The sequence below is a fragment of the Siniperca chuatsi genome, linkage group LG10 (genome assembly GCF_020085105.1).
Source record: "Siniperca chuatsi isolate FFG_IHB_CAS linkage group LG10, ASM2008510v1, whole genome shotgun sequence".
Taxonomy (NCBI): domain Eukaryota; kingdom Metazoa; phylum Chordata; class Actinopteri; order Centrarchiformes; family Sinipercidae; genus Siniperca; species Siniperca chuatsi.
In genome coordinates, this window is record NC_058051.1 from 23,161,421 (window position 1) to 23,183,954 (window position 22,534).

Here is a 22,534-nt window from a genome sequence, read left to right on the forward strand (position 1 = left end):
CATCTGAGCCTGGGTCAGAGGAACTCATCTAAACATATATTGTATTAGACATGTGACCTATATAGGAAGATGAAGCCTGGGTGAGAGGTAGCGTGATACAAGTCTGGGCAGACCAAGGGCTATATTATTATGGAATAATACACAGAATGCATGGTAATTAACAAAAACAAAAAAAGAGGTCAATGAAGAGATTCATTAAAATGGTCTTTACTGAAGCCAGGGTTCCTATACAATTTGTATTAAAAATTCAGTTTTCTTACATGAACTTTCTCACATCATTTTCTGCCAAAATTTGAAATGTTAATGCTATATGCTGAACGTCCAACTGCCCAGGTGTTAATAAGATAATTATATGATGATAATGATTAGATAAGTCTCATGTCATCATTCCTTAGATGAGATTATTCTTCACAACAAGTATAATAACATTTGGCGTAAGAGGGAGTCGACTAGGGCTGCAACTAATGATTATTTTTATTATCTACAGATTATTTTGTTGATTCACTGTCTTTACATGTCTTGTTTCAGTTCAACACCCAAAGATATTTAATTTACAATGATATAAAACAGAGAAATGCAGAAAATCCTCTGTGGAGCCGCAACCAGAGAATGTTTGGACTTGCTTGAAAAATTACTTTAACGATTAATATATTTAGAGCTGAAAACGATCTATTAATCAATCAATTAGTCGAACGACAGAAAATTAATAGGCAACAATTTTGATAATTGATTCATTGTTAAAGTCATTTTTCATGCAACACTTTGCTTCTCAAATGTGAGGATTTGCTGCTTTTCTTTGTCTTATGTGATAGGAAATTGATAATTTTTTGGTTTTTACTGTTGGTCCAATAAAACGGGCAATTTGATGATATCACCTTGGGCTTGTAGAAGATTTTGATCAAAAGAACAATGAATTATTCTAGAAAATAAGTCTAACAATAAGGAATAATGAAAATGATAATTAGTTGTCAAATAATCAATAATAATAATAATAATCAAAATGGTTTCTGATTAATTTTCTGTTTTTTGAATAATCAGTTAATGAACTAATCATTTCAGCTCCAGTGTCTACAAATTAGTTTTTAGTAAATTTCAAGAACAGTATGCACTGAACCTGTGTAAACCCACTATTCAGATGGTGGGGACAGTCCAGATCAGGTCCTGTGGTTAGTGGTTAGCTGTCCCCTACTGAGGCATCTGAAACATTAATTTGGCCAACCTACCCAGGACACCATCAGTTGGAGAGAGCACAGAAGTATAATGAATAAACATTGGTCTGGCTGGCTTCCTGGAAAAGGATGACAGAGAACTGGACCCAGTCCAGGCTGACTCCTTGACCCCTGAAGGGGACCACCGAAGCCCCAATCATCCACAAGTCCTCATCACACACCTTTCATGTCTGGCTAGCTCAATCACAAACACCACATCACTCTACTGGGTCACTCACCACCACTGTACAAACAATAAGCCGTGACATGGTTACTATGACAACGTCCCACATCTTCCTCTCCACAGCAACGAAAGCAAAAAGGAGGAGGGGCAATTTCACCCATTTACACTCTCACACAGACAAGCGTGGCATGGAAATCTCTCTTTGATGCTGATGCAAAAAGACTGGTACACTTAAAACCTCCCATCCTCCTCCTCCTCTTCCTCCTCATGAGATGTCTCTCTGGTCCTGGAGTGTGATGAGAGGAGAGGCAGGATGCACCCCGCCCACTCACGCAAATGATGCCATCAACCATGACCACAACCTGGGCTACAGCCTCCACACTGTCCATGTTTCTGATTTATTCATAACAAGGCTTCAATTATTCAGGCTCATGACCAGGTAGTGGTGCCCAAACTATCCTAAAAGTGTTAGGACATTAAGACATAATCTCAACAGATCACATGAATCAATGTTAAATCCATCAAACAGACTAAATGGAAAAAGAAAGTAAGAAAACCACTGCAGGGAAATTCACACTCCAATATATAGCAGCATTAAAGAAATCCAGCCTTCCTATCCAAACACTAAGAAGATTAGGCCAGGGGAAATGTGACAATGTTCAAAAATAGTGTACAGCTTTATCTACAGGCCTGGGTGAATTTCCAGCACTGCCTGCTGAAAACGCAATCATGGAGCGACCAACATGTTCACACTGCTCGCAGCTCTGACTGTGAGGGCGACACTGTCAGCTCTGTGGTGTCTGCTGAACAGTCATCCTCCTCCTGTAGACAGGCTGTGGTTGGGGTTTCCCTGGGTGGCTGAATGCAACGAGGGTGGTGCTCGCACTGAAATATACAGAAGCCTGATGTAATGCTATATGTACTCCAGATAAGTCACATAAATGAGAGATAAAGAGTAAAAGTTGGGTCCATCCTCCCGGTCTGTTCCCTGTGAACTTACAATAACAAAAATCCTTTTATTAATTACTTAACAATACTAAGAGTCTACAGTCATGCTAGCGGCTTTGTGATACTGTACTTAGGCACATAGGTGCTTTGAGCTAAATGCTAATGTCAGCATGCTAATGCGCTCACAATAACAATGCTAACATGCTAATGTTTAGCAAGTAAGGTTTACTGTGTTCACTGTCTTAGGTTAGCATGTTAACAGGCTAACATTGAAAAACTGACCTGATGATGGTGCTAGATGAAAACTCAGGTGATCAAAGTTATTTCAATTTATCCTAAATGTGTGAATGTGTGTACCAAATGTCATGACAATCCATCCAATAGTTGTCCAAATATTTCACTCAAAACCACAAATGTCAACCTCAACCTCACAGTGGCACTAGAGGAAAAGTGAGGGGATCACCCAAGTCAGTAGTATTCATGCTCTGGGGACCATGAATGTCTGTACAATGGCAAGTGATTCAATCTTTTTGGACCAAAGTGGTGGGACTGATCAACCAACATTGCCATCCATAGAGCAACGCTGCTAGCATGGTTACAAATAAAAGAACCTTCTGTTGGTTACAGCTTAACAAATGCTTGCTCCTATGTGTATTATAATAAGCTGAAAACTTTAGGTTTTGTAGCTAAAGGTCAGATTGTATTAAGGTAACTTGTGTTTACCATTTGTTAAGTTTTTTATAGCGGAAAATATTAATATCGTAATTGAAAAAATAATTAATTCATCAATGATGAAAATAACCATTAGTTGCAATACACAATCCACCAGTATCCAGCAGCCAATTGAGCTTTAATTGATAGTGTGGTTTGTATCAGTCAATATTTTCTCCTACTGCTGGCTGTGTACTGTACTGCTTCAGTACTGCTGCCTATTATACAAGTTTTCACATCAATTTCGCAAGATTTTTAACACCCCAAGAAAAAAATTAACACCCAGACTCACAAATCACCTACAGTGGCCCTCAGGACAGGCATTTACTGAACTTTCTCTGCCATTTTTGTCTAAAACCTAGTTTATTCCTGACCCTGATCAAAAGGCTGGTAGAACAGTATTGTAACATGTAACAAAGAGATCACCTTCTGTGGTGGAGGGCATGTTGTAATGCAGTGTCACTTATGTTAAACGTAACATCTCAATAAAATTGGAGATCACAAGCGAACATGAGTGGAAAAGCCAGAGGACAGGGATCTACCGACAGTCAGTGAAATTAAAAGCCTCCCCATATATCTGCAGCAGAGTGGCCCCGCAAGCAGCCGCAACAAACCATCCCCAAGCACAGCAAGCCAACACAGCAGTAAAGCAAAGAAGCACTTCAAAAGGAAATGTTGTTTCAGCAGCACTGTGTACACACCTTGGCGTTAATATAGGGGTCAAAGGGCCCACAGCGTTTGAACTCTTTATGGTCTACAGAGCTCTGGGAGGAAGAGAAGATAGGCCGATGGTTTTGGTTCAGACAAGCAATGAATAAATGAATGATGATCACAAATGAGTCAAACTAAATAAAGAGGAAAAAAAATCAGAGTTGAGTTAATCAACAATCAGATGTCATGAACAGGCAGGGAGAAATGACACAAAATGGAACAAATATACTTCTTCATCTAGTTGACTTTTTGCCAAATCTGAGGGTAGCTCGTTTGATAAAATTCTATGGTTCAGACTACATTTGTGGAGCTCATAATGGGTCATTTCTCCCTCATCCCAAACAGGACAGGCCAAAGATGGTGCCGGTCTGGAGGCCGTCTGTGCAGTAAGCAACCAAACAAAATATGAAACATATGAGTTAAAACAGTTAAAATGGTTAGGGCAAACAAGCATTTCTCACACTTGCATGGTTTAAAAGCACTCCAAGTATCACAGTAGAAGTCAGACTCATGATGCGCTGATGTTAATGAAGTCTGGTCTCAATCTTTTTGACATTCATTTTGTTCAAATACAGTATAGAGCATGCCATGCTGAAGTAGAATTTGAAATATCTCTACGTGGCATTTCGTTGCTAAAAATAACCTCCTTACCAAGTGTAAAAATGATCGACTTCCTATGGCTGCTGACTAAACCATTAGAACTGTAATTATGAAACTACAAGAGATCAACAAATGTGCTGAAAAGCAAAGCGTTCTGGGATTATTACCAATATTTTTTCTTTACTTTAAAAGAGGACAAAAAAGTTACTGCTGAGATTCTAATACGTCTTCTGCAGACACAGACATATAATATACAAACTCTGAACAGATGGAGGAACAATTCTATTTAGTACTGACCCCATTTAACAACTCACGATATTATCAGCATGGTAAATGTGTTTGAAAAAACAAAACCGAAACCTTAAGAGGGAAACAGAGAGACCACAACAAACAAACACAGAAGAGTAAATGCAGAGCAAGACCTGCTCATTGAGTTTGGGGTGTGAAGGTCCCTGGTGAATGAGCAGTTTGACGATATGTTCATCTCCCTTCCATGCAGCGAGATGGAGAGGGTAGCAGCCCTTGTTGTCAGCGATGTTGGTCAAGGCCTCGTTTCGTAGCAGCGCCTCCACCACCTCGCTGCAGATGAAGGAAAGGACAGGGCAGGTCAGAAAATGCCAAGACTATAAACAACACTAATAAATACACATGGCCTTAGCAAAACGTCAATCAATAGCTTTATCTTCCCAGTGGGACAATTGTCTGTGAGGGCAGACCTCATTTAATGCAGAGCATTAACTGAGCTGAAACAGGCTCCAACACATGCATTTCTCCCAATTCCCAGACTGATTTATCACTGATCTACCTGTGTCCATTAAGGGCGGCGTGGTGGAGAGGGGAGTATCCAGTGCTGTCCACACAATTCACATTGGGGCCTCTCCAGATACTGTTAAGAGTAGAAAGGATTGTTAGGCAGAAATACAACACACACACACACACACACACACACACCCCAAACAAACACTGCCTCTGTAAAGTGTCACACTGTGGGTGTGACTGATTCTGTTCTGACTGCTATCTCAGTGCCCCAGTCTCCACAGCAGCTAGTTCACATTACAGCCCAACCCATCCTACACACAGGTGAGGGCGTACATTCACGCACTCTCTCTCTTTTTAGAGAAACATGTGAGAGGACAGAAATGAAGAAGCACAGGCCAGCAGCAGCATCGAACTAGAAAATCAGGAAGGAAAAGAAACGCTATCACCACAGAGCAGAAGCTAAGAAAAGCTAATTATGTCTAGTTTACAGTAACCATGCAACCTCAGCCTGACTACTCTAGGCCAAGTCCTGAAGTAGAATAGACAAACAAAGCATTGGGATGAAGCCAAAGACCATTGAAGAGGGTAAAGTGTAAGGTAGCCAAACATTAGCCCAGCACTCACTTGAGCTGTCAGCTCAGATTGGTTTGTTTCTTTTAATTTGCTAAGAGCGCTGTGGTGAGGAGGGAAGAGAACGATGATAGAGTGGGCGGTAAAGAAAGACGGAGGGAGTAATTTAAGAAGCTAAAGGATGTCTGGTGAGACGGAGTGCCAGGACTGGGATGTTAGGCTCTCTGAAAGACCTTAACACATCCTAAATAAATCATGTGACACGGAAATCCCAGCACTAGTGAACCAAATATCCGAGACCAGAGTCATTTGCCAAACAGAAAGGGAATGGGAGCAAAACTATTGGGCTTCACAGAGAATCAATCATGAATGGGAGAGAATATGAAAAAAGTGGGAAAAAAATCTTATTTACTTTTTCTTTTTTTACTATTTACTTAGCTTTTGATATATTATAGAAAACTCAAAACCCGATGCAAGCTACTGACTTGACAGTAGGATAGCTTCATAAATTATGACTGGCTTGGTTTTTGATGCAAGCGAGTAATTTCTCTGAATAAAGCTTTTGGAGATAACAGCACAGGGCTGTTTGCAAATCTATTTAGTGTAGAGAAAAAAAAACTGAACATCAGCTCTAGGACCTGAAAACACTTAGACACAATATGAATTGATCCATGACAGAATCATAGTGTAGAAGGTGTGGCAGCAGGATGCTCAGCCTCCTCATATCAGCTTCAGTGCTACTGAGTGACTTTGCTTCACACACATGGCCCGGTTTTGTCGCAGTAATGGCTGTTTTGCCCCTCTAAAATACATCTCCCATAATAGCTCTCAGAGCAGCCTGCAATTACACAGTCAGAGCCGTCTCATTAAATAAGTGTCTTGGAGGGCTTTATAGCCTGCAGAACAATGGGCCTGACACAGCTCAGACACAGAGGGATGCCCCACTCTACTAGTCATAACCTAAGCCGTTTATTTCTTACAGCAGACCTTCTGGGTCTCATCTAACCAAGTCAGGCAGCCATGAAGATATGGGACATCAAAAGCCGGGCGTGCTAGGAGGAAATACTTGAGTGGGAAAATGTGGTGGGAGGAAATGCTGGGGATTGATACATTTCTGTTACAGAGGGGGAAAATGTGTGATCTACGATTATGTTAGCTCTTAAGGCATCACACATACACACTTCCTCTCCATTCCTCCAGAACCAGTCACAAAATTTGTCATTAAGAGTACAGCTACACTGTCTTGTACATAGCCGCTGAACATATCAAAAGGGAAAACTGAGACAGAAACAGACCTCTAGTTGCTGTCCTAGATAAAGAGTTATGTAACGGCTTACAGCAAAAACCCCATAAACAAATTAACATAAACATGAACAGAGCAGCGACAAATTCAGGCATAGGCCAGTAACGACTACCAGAGTAATGCAAGAAGGCATCCACGGGTTTGGGAACATAATGCAATGGAATCACAACGTCAAGTTAATTGATTGTCATGTCATGCAAATGAATATTAGACATTTACTTTGTGCTTTAAAGACATTGCAATATAAATGCTAGCCTATCTTGTGCTATAGTATAGTAGATCCAAGTCCAGAATTTTTTTTGGCAAACAATGTTTTCAACTTGCTTAGTTTAAAATATATGTGCAATAAAACTCCATTAAGTCAAATGTATCATGAGATATATTGCAAGATTTCCCTTTCACATTCAAAGTCATCAATTCTAAAGAAAATTTAGAATAAAGGCTAAAATTTATGATGCCTTTGCACATTAGTCCCCCTCAGCAGTAACGACTCTGATGTGTCATTGCCAGAAGTTCTAAAAATGCCACTCAGAAACACAAACATTTTGTCACATCAGCCAGATGACTAAAGACAACCTAGCAGGGGTGTAATGCATCACAAGCAACAATATGATGTCACTTTCTGGTTTGTATTTCCATAATATTACAGCTCTAATCTGGGACATGGGTGTTAATTAATGCTATCAAAACCATCTGCATGCAGAGGGAACGAAGGTGTCTGCTCATTAAATTCTTTCACTGTCAGTGTTTAAATTTGCTATGAGCAGAGCTGCCTGCAGTAGCAGCTATAAGTGCAGTCCACGTGTTACATCCTCTGAGCATTTTGGCAGCATGGCACTCAAGGGCATGAGTCAGAGTGGTGCTCGACAATCCACTTCATCCTCTTACTACGGCTCACAACCAACCCAACTGAGGGACGGAGCTTAGGCCCATGGACAAAACAGAGTTGATTTGGTTTGGGAGGGGGCACATTCATGCGAACCTACTGAGGAATTCCTGTTTGAAAGGCTGAGCTAATCCTTAATTTCCCTGAGGGAATATCAGCGGGATGAAGCTGGAGTTTGAAAAAGATTCTGGGGGGCTGTAATTCTGTGTTGTACAAAGCCTGGCCAGTACGAGAGGAGGAAGGATAATAACATTTCCCCTTTTATGTATTCTCTGCATTAGTCTGCTGATGTTAGTCACACATACTGAAGGCATTTTAAAAAGACAGTCATTTCCAAAATATGCGGGCTTAAACATAAATCTCCACTGTGTTTTATTCTGATGCTCAAATGTCATGGAGCTCAGTAGTTAAATGCACAAACAGAAGACACTGGAGTTTGGTTTTCAGTCTTGATTCTCATACCAAGCGACTAAACTGTCAACTCAGTTAAGTTAATTATGCGTTTGATTGGATCTGTCAGTTCGATGAAATCAAGTTTGTATTGATTATTTGATCCATACTTACTAATATCTAAAGAAAAAAGCAGGGATGCATCATATATGATAAGGATTAAAATGTTATCTAAAATCTATTATTTTGCTAATATTATGATCAGGATGAACCAGAATTACAAGTTTCATTGCCTTGCAGAGCAACTATAGTGCACGATTTGCATCATATATCAACAAGATGGCTAATTTAACAACAGCAGGTATTCAGAGTATATATATTATATACTATTATTTCAAGTGGAACCAAAAGTCATGATATATGATTGCATGTTTTTTTTTTTTTTTTTTTTTTTATAAATGGAGCCCTGGAGAATTGGCAAGGCAAAATTCAAGTCTTAGGTTTAAGCAAATAAGAACCCAGGTGAGTGTGAACCCGGTGTCAAATAAACAGATTTGTCTTCCAGCCTATTAGCGGTGTGACCACACTGCCAGGGATTAGTCTAGCCTAGGGCACTGAGCCCAGTAGTGACTGGCGCATGTCAGCCACCATCAGGGAAATTGGGCTTAATTATGCATACTGCTGGCGGGTGCTGAAACCAGATGCCCAGCAGCCAAACAGCCAACCTGAGCATCTTCTCCTCAGCAGAGAGAGACTGAAGTACCTGCCAGAGTCCTCCAGAGCTGCTGAGGAATACTCTCACTGACTTAATGAGCTAAAATCTCTGTCAAGACACAATGCTGGGACCAAAGAACTATGACTGTATTAAAGTAGTGCACACTCATGAGTGTGTACTACAGACCAGTTGTTACAGACCAGATTAAAGGATAGTACATATACTGCATTGTTCTGAAGCAGTATTACAAGTTAGGTAGCACAGGGAAACAAATTAGGCAACAAACTTCAAATCTATGACAAGGCTTGAACAAGTCTATGACTAACAAGTCTTAAAACTACTTCACAAGAGAATTTCTGATAAGCCCATATTTCATTGGGGTGGCACAACTATTACATAAAATAAGAAAAAGAGTCTACAGCCATGCTAACAGCTCTGTGAGGCTGCATTTAGGCACAACAGTGTTTTGAGCTAAATGCTACCAACGGCATGCTAACATGCTCAATGACAATGCTAACACACTTATGTTTAGGGGGTATAATGTTTACAATGTTTGCCATCTTAGTTTAGCATGTTAGCATGCTAACCTTTGCTAATTAGCAGTAAACAAAGTACAGCTGAGGCTGATGGGAATGTCATTAGCTTTGCAGATATTTGTTCCTAAACCTAAGCATTGGACAAAGTGAAATTCTGAAATGATGATGGAGTAAGATGAAAAGTTAAGCAGTCACCAAAGTTAAAAGTTATGACAGTTCATCCTGAGGGGGACATGAACGTGTGTACGAAATGTCATGGCAATCCATCCAATAGTTGTGAAGACATCTCCCCCAACACCACAAATGTCAACCTCATAGTGGTGCTAGATGAAAAGGCAGAAGAGCCAAGCTGCTTGCGTGGCTAAAAAAGCACCTAAAAAAGTTATTACTGTATGTTTGAGGTAATGAAATTGCCAGCCTTAACATTTCCGAAAATCTTTTTTAAAAAAAGAAGTGTGACAATACACAGAATGAGGCTACTGAAACATGTTTTAGTGCTACAGTAAACAGCACCAGTTAAAGGGGAACAGAAAATAGAAGACAGCAATAATGTAGCTCATTTGCCAATTCACTTGTAGTGCACAGCCTTAACAAAGCCTGAGTTTTCATGGCTCATAAACACGCCATAGTGAACATTTCACAGAACAACTGTATTGCAGCAGGAGGTGTGAATTCACTGCGTAGGCCCACGGACTATGATCAGAGTGGCCCAGTGCGCTCCAGCAGAATCAAAATGATGGGCATGAAAAACACTGTGGCCGGCTGAAAAGGTGGGATGAATATAGAAAAAAAGAAGAGAAGGGAGAGAATCAGATGGGGCGAGAAAAAAAGGAAAACACATTCGATCACAACCTGAAGCTGGCATTTCCCACAATGACTTCACAACAGATGCCACTGCACAACTACATAGATCTCACTGTTTCACATTGGCATCCCCTGAACATTTTGCTTGAAAGAACAAGCTGATGTTCAGTTTCAACTAAAATCTTGCCGGATGGATGGGCAGTTATTTTCAGTTATGCTTACAACCCACTTCTTAAAATAGCAGACAACTTCTGTCTGAACTTGCACAGTTGCAAGATTTTGGCAAATTCTGCTCATTTTGCTCATAAAATTCATCAGCAAAGTCATTCTTTTACTTTGGCACAGCCGTTTTTAAGGTTGTTATTAAGTTTTTGTGACCATAAGATTTATCTTTGTCACACCTTATTCATGATTTGCTGCGTGTGTCTGAAAGTAGGTGTTTCACAGTTACAGTATGTTGCCAATGTGCTTACTCACGTTGAGGCTAATCCAGTCCAGAACACTTTGCTGCAATTCTTTTATACAGTTTGCACAAAAATCAAAGCAAAAGGGAATTACACATTTTAAAAAGATCCAGGCGAATTTGTTTCCTGTGTGAACATATTAAGGGTAGTTCCATTACTCTGGCTCCAAGTACAACATGTTTGAAGTCTGGAGGTGGAGTGGAGGTTGGCGTGGGCCCAGCAGGTGGGCAAGTAGACTGCTGAGAGCAGCAGAGTGGGAGAGAAAGGAATACGCCAGCCAGCAGGCCAAACAGATGAAAATATCTGGATGGGGGCTGCTACCAGCCAGCTAACACACACATGTAGAACTGCAACGGTCGATAGGGGGGGCCTAACTTCCCTGGTCGTTGTGGTACCTCTTCCTACAAATGGGTTCAAAAACAGACACCACACACAGAGACACACCACAAACTCAGCAGCCTTATCTTTTCCATTTGTTATTATAAGGTTTTCAGTGAGTGGGGTGAAATGGAGTTCACATAAACAAGCACACATAAGACTCAGTAAATGTGTCTGTGTTGCTGTCCTGCTCATACATTTCAGTTTCTTTTAAATCAGGAAGCACAGAGAGATGGAAACTATAACAGTTTCTTTATTAGAAACCAGAGATCCAAGAAACACTAATGTGTCAAAAATTGTTAATCCTTTTGTATTATTGTGAAAAGTGCTATTAAATAATTTTTATTATCATCATTGGTTGGCATCCTTACAATATATATATATTTTCTATTGCTCGTAGTTTCCTTTACAAACTAAGTCGTCGTCGTGTGTCCCCCCCCCCCCACACACACACAGACATAAGTATGTGGAATTCATCACTGTCACTAAGCGCCTTTCTGCCTGCTTTCTCGGACTACAAAAACATGGGCCGTAAACATAAGGCACAGAGCAGAACATGCCAAACTCAGATGCTCCAGGAATGCTAACATGATGGTGTTGGATTTCCCAGCTACCACTGCTCCCTCCTGGGTTGGACCAGCTACAGTTTCCTTCAGTTCAGAGGTCAACAATTGATGAAATGTGACTGCCAGACCTGCTGTTTGCCCTGCTTTTAGCTACCTAGGAACGATCTGAGGCTCTTGCCGGTACTGTAAAAGTGATAGAAACTGCCTAGTTAACACTGTCTGCCTGCACAAACAGCAGGCAGTGAGACAGTTTGCATGAACTTTGATAGCTACTATGAAACCGAGCTAAGGACTGAGGGTGTCAGATTCCTGCTGTGAGCCTGTCATCTGCAGACACACCATCCCTACACAAGTCCTACAGTGCACCTTCACACTCAGTGAATTCTACATGCACAAAGATTCTAATAACAGAGACGCTCCAGGGAAATTTTGTTTTCAAAATGGACAGTATGTGCTAGTTCTTCTTATGCAGCAGATCCTTTCTCAGCTGACACTGGTCTGACAGCATGGGTCTGCTTTGGATGAGCCGGAAATTGTGGATGTAATGGGATGGAATGATCTGGAGTTATGCCAAAGCCTCTTAAAATGCTAAGCAAGTCATCAGACTGATAGAAATGCTTTCCTCACTAGCATTTCGAGAAAGGAATAACATGTTATAGAGGCCTTTGTGAATATCTTAAGCTGATTTTTATCACCAACTATCGTACAAAAGCCCCACTTGTATTAGCCTACAGATAAAGTTAGACTAAATGAGTAGGATACTCTTAATAGGTGGTCCAATTCTATCCAACTGACAGCTCAATTTTCTTTGTAAATAGAATAAAAAGTACAGAAAAGGCCCAAAATGGTCTTTAAGGACTAATATGAATATGAAAAGCCATCATTCTACGCTTTGTCAGTGGGACAAAGGACATGGCTGTGAAACTGGGAGACGAGCCCTCATCTGGCTAAGCTCTCAGAGCGTCCGTCCAGAACTCCATGCATTCCTCTGTTAATTTCCCCTCAGTGGGCAGGCACTTTCCCTGCCAGGGAACTTGTCTTACCTCCGGTCTGACCACAGCAGCTGCCTGTGTTTGGACAACCCAGGCCAGGAAGAGCTAGTGAAGAGCTCTTCCTGTAGACCTCTGGGATCAAAACGGGTCATGGCAAAACCTACGGTATGGAGGAACACAACAAATGCATGTCCTAAAATAATCCCTAAAATAGATCCCAATATGGCCTAAATAATTCCAACAAACAGTATGAACTCATCACTATGAAGGTTACAGCATGACCTTCCTACTCAAGCAAGCCCTGCCCAGCTCATTTTGGTGTTAATGGAGCACCACCACGGAACAAATGCTTGGGGAGGCGGCGGTGTTAAACATGACGGGGTCAGTGTCTATCCCATGGCAACCGCTGGGACGCAGCCTCCTGGGAAAACAGACATTCCGCAGAGGAGAGCTGTACAACTGCCTGGTTACAAAAACACTGCAAGTCTTGACATGCACCCCATTCCAGAGCAAGAACACCAAAAATCTAGTGGAAACACACACAACACACCTTCAAAGAATAGTAATGAAGCCGATTAGGTTAGATCATAGCCTGTGGTTTAATCTACACAGTAAACAGGTAGTTGTTATTAACTATCTCTGTGCATAAGGCCTAATATCGTGCTACAACAGCAGGAGACACAACAAGTCTAATTAAATGACTGTTTAGGCTACAGACCAACTAAAATTACAAAGATGTTTTATCACACAAGTAGAAGTTAATGTGCTTGTAATAAAGTGGAGTGCAGCAGGAGTGTAAATAACACACATCCCTTTCTACATGTTGACATCAGAACCAACACAGGCTAAAATTTGCTAAAGACAAATCCTACAGATCAAATCACCTCTGACAGGATTACAGGCCTGCACTTTTCTAACAATGGGTGATGAATAAGTTACAAAGTGATTCTGGTCAAGGAAAAAAAGGAAACACGCACACATCAAACCATAGCCTGTACCACTGAAGTAATGCACCGTGATGTCCTTAAACGTATTGACATTTTGATTATGCAAACTAAATCAAATGTCATACACAATAGCAACAATCCCCCGGGCTGCCCTGTTGTCACTAATCTTACAACTTGTTATATTCTAAGAGCCTGTCCTATAAGCTCAGGTGCCCACAGGCAACAGGCTTTTTAAGTTTATACACAGCTATCATTGCCTAACATTGATTGCTCAAGTCAGAATAGATGACACAACGGGCTCTTCAGTCCGCCCACAGATCTGTGAGGGAGAGAAGGACCCAGCCTTGACTGCATGACATCTTGGTATTGGATTTCCGATTAGACGGGTTAATGTAATTACCTTGAGTACATTGTGCAGTCTGCACTAAGTAACACAGCGATGCATCACCCCGAGCCTCGCCATAACACCCTCAAATGAAGGTGGCCAGTACTGAGCTCCCAAAGGAGCAATATTATATTTTGATTGACAGACGTTCACCTGTATGTGTTCAGCATTAAATTAATTTGTGCAGAGAAGCCACTTTTGGTCTTTTGACATGCAGCACTTTGCCTGGCCTGAGTTTTATCTTAACAAGTCTACAAGCTATATTTCGTTTTTATCTATAGGCAGACATATAGAAGACTATGTAGCCTTAAGGAGTGGGCTCCTCTCAACAACAAAGCTGTTCTTTTCTTGCTTGGCTGGTCCCAATATTGCATACAGCACAGTGGCTGTCTCAGCTATGGATGCATTATGAAACTGCATCATATGGTTTCAGAACGACACGTTTCAGACCTGGGAAATTCAACAATGCTGTTGTGGTAAGCCTATAATTCAGATAACATCTGCAGGACAAAATGAAACTCAGAACTTATCAGATCTAATATATTTCATCAATATTACCCAGCAGCCCTCATCTCAGCAAAGTTAAAGGGATGGTACATTAGAAGAAGGTCCAGCCAAGCTGCCTCTTCATAACACTGTAAGGAATTTGATGCAATCTTATGTGATCAAAAACAGTCACCATGGACTAGGGACTCGAGCTCATTACCAAAGCCTTTACCAATATCTTCCATTTTAGGCAAATGTGTCCTTTTTTGTAGTCCAGCACTCCCAATCAGTTTTAGGCAGTTTAATCTGAGCATCTACTGACTACTACTACAGTATGTGCACAGGTGGCATCTGGGCAAGGATGACAGGTACTGTATACTGACTATAGTTTGCTTTCTTATCTCTAAATCAGAACTCACAACTAATAAAAGGAGGAGTGGGCTGGACAAAAAGCATTGGTGACAAGCAAAATCCTCGACAGAGCAGCTAAACCTTTCTAACCTTGGATGGTAGGTATTTTATGGATGTGAAAAACCACATTAAATGTCTACCTCCCACAAGAACTTCCCCCTGAGACCACTGATAGAAATGAAATACGCCAAGCGTACACCTACGCAGCTGAAGTAAGAAAAATGGGGTTTCATATCTAGGGCTGTTAAATAAAAAAAGATTTCCAAACAGTAAAATAATGCTGCTTAAAAAATTGAGTGTGGTTCTGACAACTGGCTTCCTACTCCGCCTTCACCAGTGAGTGTTAAGGTCTAGACTGTAAGCAATTAATAATACATGTGTATTAGTTTTAAAAGAGGCCATGGGCTCTTTTGTCGCAGATTCCTGTAGTTTAGTTGCATAATTACCTGCCAGGCCGTTTATGCACATTACAATACAGCTTTCAGGGACATAGAGCTAGGAGCTAACAAAGAAGCATGCCATTGCCTCTGCGCTGTTCTGGTTTAGGTTCAGGTTAAACTGGTTTGTTTGGCAAACAAAAAAAAAACATTACTTTGTGTAACTACCCAATAATATTTAAAATACTGTACTATAAGCTATAACAGTAAATGATCACACAATATTGACAAGGGACAACACTGCTGGCTGTCTCCCATTCAGATATATCCGCCTCTTCTTCCCTTTTCCAGAGCCTACCTGAGCAGACTGGAGAGCGGGTGAGAGGAGGCGCCGTGCCCGCCGCTGTTGCCGCTTCCACAGCTGCCAGACGACCCGCTGCCGGTGCCAGCGGATTGTCGCTTCACGGATAAAAGCTTCTCCACTGCGGCCAGGTTTCCCGTCCGCGCCGCTTCAAGAAGTTCCTGCTCCTTCCCCATCGCGGATCCCAGAAAAAAAATCGGAGGAGGCGCGGGGAAGAGAAGAAAAAGGGGGGCTTGGTTGCGGGAGTGAAATTCCTCTGCGATCTCCCCCCTTTTTTTTCTCCCAACCTCAAATTATTCCTCCGTACTGCTAAGGTGGCGAGGAAACAAAAGCTCCCTCCGCCGCTGGATCCGTCCGTCCCGATCCACGGTGCCGCTGGCGCTCAAGGGGGAAAAGTTTCGTTCAGCAGCACGATAACGTTACCACCATCGAGCAAACTTCCTCTGACCAGTCCTCTGAGCCTCGTCCGTCACTTCCTTGAAACTGCCCTTTCTTTCTGCATCTCCAATCCGAAGCCCTACAGACACACACACAATCCCTAGCACCCCCGCCCTAGCTGCTTGAGAGAGGAGGTGGATGCGCATAAGCAAGATGGCGCCTGGGCCACATTCTGTTTAAGAAGGGGGTAGAGAGGCAGAGATCCAGTGCTTGAAATGTCTGTTCTACAATCACATTTAGAGTCCAAAGCAAATGTCCAAATCTCACCCTTTAATTATTTACTGTTATTAGTCACTCATCCATATTGTTAGTTGTCTTGTATTTACTCTATATAGTCACCAAATTTAACAACTGCGAACTATCTGAGACTATAAACAATAACTAGGAAGCATTATTGGAATTCGTGTCAAATTCCCTCATGGGTGTGAACAGGAACATCTCATAGCAATTTATCAGCTGACAGCATAGACAGTCTATAGGTGATAGTGACAGTAAACAGTAGGGATGATTGTATAAACCAGGCCTATTCAGTCCGGCCCAGAAGCAACCTCCGCGTGGCCCAGCATACATAAATCTAATGTATGGCAGAATAAGTAAACTACATATATAGTGTGTGGAAGTAGCTAACGAGTGAGCCATCTCGCTTCCTTCTCATCTCTGTTGAGAGTTGCACATGCGCAGTACCGATCGGGCAGGATGTTTACGGATGTAGCGACACCGCCAATCATGTCTTTCACAAATCAACGTTTTCTCATGTGAGTTCCGACCACGCTTAGCAGCTTTTCAAAACATGTGGCTATTGACATTCACAAGTAGGGAGGTGCTCTACTGAAAATATGTCTCTGTCAACCCTGAAAAGTAAATTTGACAATGAAAACCGTCAGTTTAATCCTGCCTGGACTGGCAAGTATTTCTTTATTTTACCGCCATCTCCAAACGCCTGCAATTTTTTTTATTACATTCATTTTAATTTGTTTAAAATGTGTCATTACTAAAAACAAAACAAACAAAAAAAGGTTTTAAGTAGGCTGCTGAAAATGTCTGGGCCATCTACATTTCCTGGTTTTAAAATCTGGCCCAATTGAATTTATAATTAAATAGCCCTGATCTAAACTGTGATTTAACTGGCTGTTAAGGCAGTTTAGGCTGTTCCAACATCGTTTGGAATTTGTGCCTTAAGAGTTCAATCGGAGCACTGTATTTAAAAAGTTATTTTTATAGCAAACAATACAAAATAAACGTATTGTTTAATGCCAACCATAGACTACTCTTGAAGTAGTTGAAGTACTCTGTTTGTATCTTGCTAGCAGTGTCTATAAAGTTCGTTCAAAAGAGGAAACGGAAATACGAGTACTATGCTATCAATAAGGCGAGAAAGCTAGCATTTTGATTCCACCATTGCTCTTAGACTAAGGAGCTGCTTAAATTTAATTCCTTGTAAATGCGGTAATCTTAGCGTCATGTGTTAGCTGCCTTGCCACCGATACTTGGCAATTACTAAGCTAACGTTAGCTTACCTCCACCTTTAGCTTGGCTATTGCTGCTGTTTTGTTTACGCCTAGCTGCAGAGAAGGTAGGTGTATGCTGTATTCGCATTTTCATACATTTTTTTATCCAAATGTGATCATTAACACAAACCCGTATACTATTTGTTGAGACTTCACAGCTAAGAGGTTATAGAAGCCAAAAGTGATAACTAACGTTACCTAGCGTTAGCCAAGCTGGTGATTGACTAATCAACTACCTTGTTGATATTGCAGAATCTGAAGCTGTCAGCCAGTGTTAAAGGGACTAAGTGATTATGGCCGACCCTGCACGGATCAAAGCTGAGAGTACACCTGAGAGAGTAACTTATGCTAACGAGGAGCATCCTAAATCAGAGGAGACTGAAGATGCACCATCCATAGCAAAACCTACAGATGAAAACAAAGAGTCATCCTCACAGGATCAGCCCAAACAGGAGGTTAAATCTGTGAGTTCTGGAGCTTAATTTCTTTAACATCAGATGAGGAAGTGGGGCTCAAATTAAAGACCAATAGACCATACCAAAGTTTTCCAAACAACTACTAAATCACACTCCTTTTACACCATCGCATACTAGGGCTGAGTATTCTTTGACATTTTTGATACTATAGCCAATATGATACATGAATGGAACTGATACCAAAACAATACACTCTTTCATTACCTCACTTTGAGAAGTATTGAAGTATATTTTGAGAAAGATAAACATTCTCTACAAAACCCTATTTTCCATTCAACAAAAAAGCCAAACAATTTAAATGTTAAATGTTTCATAAACACCAGCAGCATACAAGAACTCAAAATCATTGGGGGGGGGGATCTGATTTAAATTAGTATTTATATTAGTATTACTATGATCAAAGAATAAGATAAGAATACAAATCTGAATTTGAGTTTGGAATAAAGTCAGTATTTGGGGAAAAAACAAAACAACCCATCAACAAAAGTTAAACAGAGATACAAGCAAATCTTAACTTTTTAGAAGCCGAAAGCAGCAGATTTTTACTGACTTTAATCCATAAATGACAATTGATTATCAAACTTAGAATCTGTTGTGTGTGGATACAATATTTGGTCAATGGACTATTTGTTTCAGCACTTATAACACTTTGTGTGCATTCAAATTAATATTCGTAACAGTGCAGCTAAGTAACATTAAGAAATATTGTCTTTAATTCACTGTGTGTATACAATATAGGTCAGAGACAAACATAATGATGATCGTCAAAGTTAAATCTCAATAAAACAGAAAACAACAAAACCTGGAATTTGATCAGAAATTAGTATTTAAGTGAACACTGTCTTGGCAATATTAATGTGTTTTATGTTGTTTCACAAAGGGCATCTCACTGTTTTAGTGGCTCTTTTTCTCAATTTTGTTTTCCACTGTGAAGGAAATGGCAGCTGGGGAAGATGAGGAAGAAGGAACTTCTGGACAACCTGCTTCCAAAAGACTGAAGGTGGAACCAGAGAAGAAAAAGGAGAAGCGCCACAAGGTTGATGAGGATGAAATACAAAAGATGCAGTAAGACTGAGATTTCTAACAAGATCCTTCTAATCCAGTGTCTCGTCCCAGTAAACATCACAACCATTCCCTGTTCTTCTCGTGTCTTCATACAGGGTTTTGGTGTCGTCCTTTTCTGAAGAGCAGCTGAATCGCTATGAGATGTACAGACGTTCTGCCTTCCCTAAGGCTGCTATTAAGAGGGTAAGCGTTTATAAACATAGACTGTGTTTTTAAATCTCTACAACTACTTTATTGGCTTGATGTTTTTGTCTTTTTTTCTAGCTGATCCAGTCCATAACAGGATCATCAGTGTCCCAGAATGTGGTGATTGCCATGTCTGGTATTTCCAAGGTTTTTGCTGGGGAAATTGTTGAGGAAGGTGAGTGGCAGACTTACAAAACAGAGAACGTTCAGATCAAATAAACTGAAACATATGGGTAAATCATTTTTTTATTTGTTTTATTTGAACACACTGCAGTCTAAATTTTGACCCATGTAGTTAAATAGTTTGTCTTTGTCCTTACAGCATTGGACGTTTGTGAGAAGTGGGGAGATACACCACCGTTGCAGCCCAAGCATATGAGGGAAGCGGTAAGGAGGTTGAAGAGCCGAGATCAGATTCCCAACTCCAAGTACAAGCAAATTCTCTTTCACTGAGGCACCTGTGCTTTAGATAAAAAGTGGTGCCGTAGCTTGTGGAAAACTTGTCAAACCTCTGTGGCCATGCTGCAGCCAAATAGACACTGATTATTCTCTGCTAACTAACCAGAGTCAAGAGAAGTGACTGTAGTATTAAAAAAGGGTCAATACTCTGACCTGCCATTCACCTCTAATTGTCAAGGTAAATGCTTGATGCAACATACAGTTGAAATGGTGTGACAGTATATTCATGTCTTATGGTTGTAAATACAGTATGTTTTATACTTATGAAATGTTTTGTTCTTGTGTCTCAATTATTTTAAAGAACCAGTGAACTTTGGTGAAAGGCTTTTTTGTGTGTGATGCCTTTAAGTTCAAATGGTTTGAGTTGCAAAAATGTTTTTTTTTTTTTTATAGCCATACAAGCACCAATTGGGTATTCATTTAGATTCTTGGCTGACATTTTAAAACAGTTTGGATCCTTTTTCAAATTATAAAATCATAGTTGTAGTTGACTGTATTATCGTTTTTTGAGGTTGACTTGGGAATAGGTTGGCCAGGGTATAATGATATGCAACCTTTTTCTAGATTATTAGGAAAAGTGTTTCAGGCAAAATTTGACTCATCATTCAGCTCATCTCTGAATTGATTTAGTTTGACTCAATACTAAAATAAAGTGCTATGTTTCAAGTTTTATTTGGAAATATGTAGACTTTATTAAGGTGAAAGTTGAACAAACTCGATCACACTACTAAAATAACTGGAGTGAGACTTGAACGTACATGTTTCTTTACATTTTATGGCAACAAAAACATGGATGCAATACATACTTTGTTACATGGAGACATGCATTTTCTATTAAAACGTAAAGGCACAACTGAAATGTGTTCAGCAATTAATCATTTATTCTTTCACTTTTAAAATATTTTCCACATACTGGCTTTGGTTCACAGAACCAATTTTATTAGTCTCAATGAAGTGATAAAGACAATACAAAATTCAATGTAACTCTACGCTGACAAAAATACTGTCTACAAGGTCTCCAACATTTGCATCACTTAGGAAGATTTCACAAGGACTCCTCTGCAATCCCTTGAAGTGATTTACATTAAAACAAGTGCAATTTCCAGTGAATTTATCACACAAGTGCAAGTAATTCATGAGGCTATAACATCACAAACTATACCTCACTTCAGTACATGCATCTGCTTTCCAGTGGCAAACATTTTGCCAGGTCAGTCGTCACATGAAAAGAGAGGTGAGCCTCCTTTTTGCATGTTTGTGAGCAGATGGAACTCAGAGCACCAGTTTGTGAGCAGAACAGAGATGCTACTTAACACTGAGGAGAGGAACACTGGATAAACTTTACAGCTACATGTTGCATCCAGCATGGTTAGTTCAATTTCGTACCACTGTATATTTGTCTACTAAGGCCATGCAAAAACATAAACATCGAGAGCTGAGAAGAATATCACAACTATAAGTGATACTGACATTAAAGGGTAGTATCTCTTGCTTTGTTACACAGAGTGAGGATGTGTTGAGTTCACATGCAGATGAGGGGAAAACGTTAAAATCTGGTAGACAGATAAATCATTTTTCTTTGACAGTCACCTACAAAACTGAAGAATTCCACATCAAAAATGTACTGTTCTTTGTCATGTTTTTGGTTAAACCAGAGTTCTTTCTATTGCTTAAATATTTTACATTCCTCTTTAAGAATGCAAATCTGTCATTCACAGTTTGCAAGGAAACCAAAGTTTAAAAAAAAGAGAAAGAAAAGATGTTGTTTTGAATGGGGAGTGCTGTGGCAGTCACAGCCACCAGGGGTCTCCCAAGCACCCAATGATGAATGGAAGTGAAAGGTAGTGCAACCATTAAGATAGATAACCATACCTCCAAAGGCTAAAACCACTGATTTAACAATAGTTGTACATATTTGTACATGAAATGTAGCAGAGAGGCCTTCTTCATGAAAGCATTCATAAAATGAATGTTATACTGTCTTTTTGATGAACAAATGCATCAGTTTGAATCCATGCACAACAGATTTATGTGTGGAAAAAAGAAAGTGACAGAAATTTAAACTGGCAACTAGTCTGAAAATCTGCAGCAGCTCAGGATTAAACATGCTGAAAAATATCCGTTTTTCAGCATTTACATGACACACTGTGTGCATACATTATCAGTACCACATCTTTTTTAAATGTAATTTCCTTTGATAGATATGGCTTCAATACACTGTATAACAAAAGAAAACATGCTTTGACAAATGTAAATAAATATACACAAGTAAAACAACATCCACAATGAGCTTTAAGTTAATGATGTCTGACCACTATACTACTGTATATATGATAAATGTGCACAGAGGTAATAACACTAGCAGTCTGAGTTGTTTCCTGGCAAGCCACAAAACTAGTTTTAAGTAGATCAAGTATTATAACTCTGGTAGCTGGTATAATCCCAAACGTCTTTAAACCAGATATTTTAGAGTGAAAACGCAGTTACAATACTGAAGCTACTGTGCAATCTGCTCTCCACAGCCGAGGGAGAGATCGAAAGGCGTGTTGTCTTGAGTGGACATTCAACCACAGAGCACATTGTTTCACAGTACAAAAGAAGCACAATCAGCATTTCACAACACAAAGAAAAATAACACTGGGGAATGATTCAACCCGCTTTTTGAGCACGGTCAGAACTTGATAAGAGTGTGTAACCATTCCATGAAAGC

The 22,534-nt window shown here is 40.2% G+C and overlaps 3 protein-coding genes across 25 annotated transcripts in view; 1 reads left to right on the forward strand and 2 right to left on the reverse strand.

The window, feature by feature from the left end:
- LOC122883167 (ankyrin repeat and SAM domain-containing protein 1A-like) overlaps window positions 1-16,262 on the reverse strand; it is a 65,957-nt gene extending 49,695 nt beyond the window's left edge. For 5 of the 21 annotated variants that reach the window (XM_044211480.1, XM_044211478.1, XM_044211481.1 and 2 more), the window contains exons 1-4: window positions 15,690-16,255; window positions 5,168-5,248; window positions 4,785-4,941; window positions 3,753-3,815 (exon numbers count right to left, since the gene is read on the reverse strand). In XM_044211480.1, the coding sequence (XP_044067415.1) occupies window positions 3,753-3,815; window positions 4,785-4,941; window positions 5,168-5,248; window positions 15,690-15,868 (480 nt within the window). In that variant the 5' untranslated portion in view covers window positions 15,869-16,255. Of the gene's footprint in view, window positions 1-3,752; window positions 3,816-4,784; window positions 4,942-5,167; window positions 5,249-15,689 lie in introns of all 21 variants that reach the window. The other 16 variants (XM_044211485.1, XM_044211487.1, XM_044211486.1 and 13 more) reach the window with 9 other exon arrangements.
- A 575-nt stretch (window positions 16,263-16,837) lies between these two features.
- taf11 (TAF11 RNA polymerase II, TATA box binding protein (TBP)-associated factor) lies at window positions 16,838-20,683 on the forward strand. Of its 3 annotated transcripts, none has more exons than XM_044211501.1 (6): window positions 16,838-16,885; window positions 17,891-18,102; window positions 19,049-19,179; window positions 19,275-19,362; window positions 19,444-19,540; window positions 19,688-20,683. In XM_044211501.1, the coding sequence occupies exons 2-6, from the start codon at window positions 17,932-17,934 to the stop codon at window positions 19,816-19,818; spliced, it is 618 nt and encodes a 205-aa protein (XP_044067436.1). In that variant the 5' UTR covers window positions 16,838-16,885; window positions 17,891-17,931; the 3' UTR covers window positions 19,819-20,683. The 3 variants fall into 3 exon arrangements, with proteins under 3 accessions (XP_044067436.1, XP_044067437.1, XP_044067435.1); XM_044211502.1 differs by lacking the exon at window positions 16,838-16,885 and adding an exon at window positions 16,916-17,033; XM_044211500.1 differs by lacking the exon at window positions 16,838-16,885 and adding an exon at window positions 17,464-17,703.
- Window positions 20,580-22,534, reverse strand: part of uhrf1bp1 (UHRF1 binding protein 1) — a 22,380-nt gene continuing 20,425 nt past the window's right edge. Inside the window, exon 21 of the mRNA XM_044211499.1 lies at window positions 20,580-22,534. This exon is cut by the window's right edge and continues 867 nt beyond it. The gene's annotated coding sequence lies outside the window, so the exon portion shown is untranslated.